We start from the raw sequence: 1471 nt of genomic DNA, 5'->3' as shown, positions 1-1471 counted from the left end.
GCTTGGGGCTGCAGCGCAGCAGAAGCGCAGGGCGGAGCGGGTGGTATAGACATGCTCCCACCATGGGGGCCGGGAAGCAAAGAGAGAAACAGCCTGGGATCCTTATATACCCATGCAGGCCCCGCCCCGTGACGTCACTCCTCCCCCTAAGCCCCGCCTCTTAAAGGCGCCAACCCCTCCCAGTGGCCTTGGGGGCTGCGGTGCCAGTCTTCCCCTGGGGGTCTCAGGGTCCCCCGGGCTGGGGGGCGCAGCGCGTGGAGCGCAGGGCCGAGGCCCCGTGGGCCGGCGCGTGGTCTGTGGCCGCGGCCCCCACCGCTGTCTCGCTCTGCGCCTTCCTCCCACGGCAGCCGGTGCACGGCCGCTGGTTCCAGCTCCCCAACCCCGGCACCTACACGGCGCAGATCAGGGCCAAGGTCAGGGCCAAGCGCTGGACGGCGTGGAGCCCGCCGCAGACCTTCGGTGAGCGCTGCGCCCCTGCCCTGCGCCCCAAAGCTCGGGGACGCCCCGGCCCAGCCCGAAGGCGCGCCTGCACTCCTGCGCCACGTGGGCACCGGCCACAGGGCCTTTGTGCTTGCATCTCTGTGTCCCCGGGGGCCCGGAGCCCACAGGCACCTGATCTCGGGGTCACCCAGGCCCCAGATCCGCCCCGCGGAACCCCGACACGGGCCAGGGCTGGAGAGGGAGCCCGGGCGAGGCCCCTCTGATCAGCTCGGTCCCCTCCCCGCCGGCCCTGGGCGCACGCCCACCCCGTCACGCCGCCCGCTGCCGTTCCTCCCCAGCGTGTGACCCCGACGAGAGCTCGCACACGCGCGCGTGGCGGACCGCGGTGCTGGCGGCCCTGGGGGCGCTGCTGCTTGTGCTGGCGGTGGTCGTGGTCTGCAGAAGGTACGGGCTGTCCGCTCTCCTCCGCACGGGGCCCGCTCCGTGGCCCGCTCTTGGCCGGCTGCGGGCGGGGAGGCCGGGGTGCCCCACACCCAGGTCCCCGGTTTGCGCTCCGGGACCCCTGAGCCTCTCTCTGCGCGTCCCGCGGTGCCGAGCTGGCTGTCCTAGCTGGGGCCCCCTGGCGCCTGCACACAGACCCGCCCCATCTGGTGCCCCCTTTCCCCTGGAGTCGCCCCCTCCGCGGACCCAGCTTCCCAGCAACGTGGGGGGCTCTGGGCTGGGGGACCCTGAGGGACCCGTGCGCCGGGTGCTGTCTGTGGGTGGTACCCAGCTGCGGTGTCAGGGGTCTATTCGGAGAGGCTGAGGCGTGAGGATCTCAAGTTCCAGGTTCAGCCTGGGCGACTTAGCAAGACCTTGTCTCAAAATTAAAATGAAGAAAAGCCGGGCGTGGCGGCGCACGCCTGTCACCCCAGCACTCGGGAGGCTGAGGCAGGAGGATGGTTGTGAGTTCGAGACCAGCCTGGGCTACAAAGTGAGCTCAAGGCCAGCCTGAACTGCATAGCGAGACCCTGTCTCAAAAAGACAAAAA

At 70.6% G+C, this 1471-nt stretch overlaps 1 protein-coding gene across 1 annotated transcript; it reads left to right on the top strand.

Annotated features, from left to right (window-relative positions):
* Window positions 1-347: 347 nt before the first annotated feature.
* Window positions 348-885, top strand: LOC102004662 (interleukin-3 receptor subunit alpha-like; the record flags this gene model as incomplete). Its single annotated transcript, XM_005415160.2, is given in 2 exon segments — window positions 348-459; window positions 780-885. Coding segments are annotated over 2 exon segments (218 nt in total), but the record flags the coding sequence as incomplete, so codon positions are not given.
* Between the last annotated feature and the right edge of the window lie 586 nt (window positions 886-1471).

Source organism: Chinchilla lanigera, unplaced genomic scaffold (assembly GCF_000276665.1).
Source record: "Chinchilla lanigera isolate Chin_1 unplaced genomic scaffold, ChiLan1.0 scaffold00601, whole genome shotgun sequence".
NCBI lineage: Eukaryota > Metazoa > Chordata > Mammalia > Rodentia > Chinchillidae > Chinchilla > Chinchilla lanigera.
The sequence above is the reverse complement of the archived record's forward strand: the minus strand, read 5'-3'. Positions and strand labels throughout refer to the sequence as shown.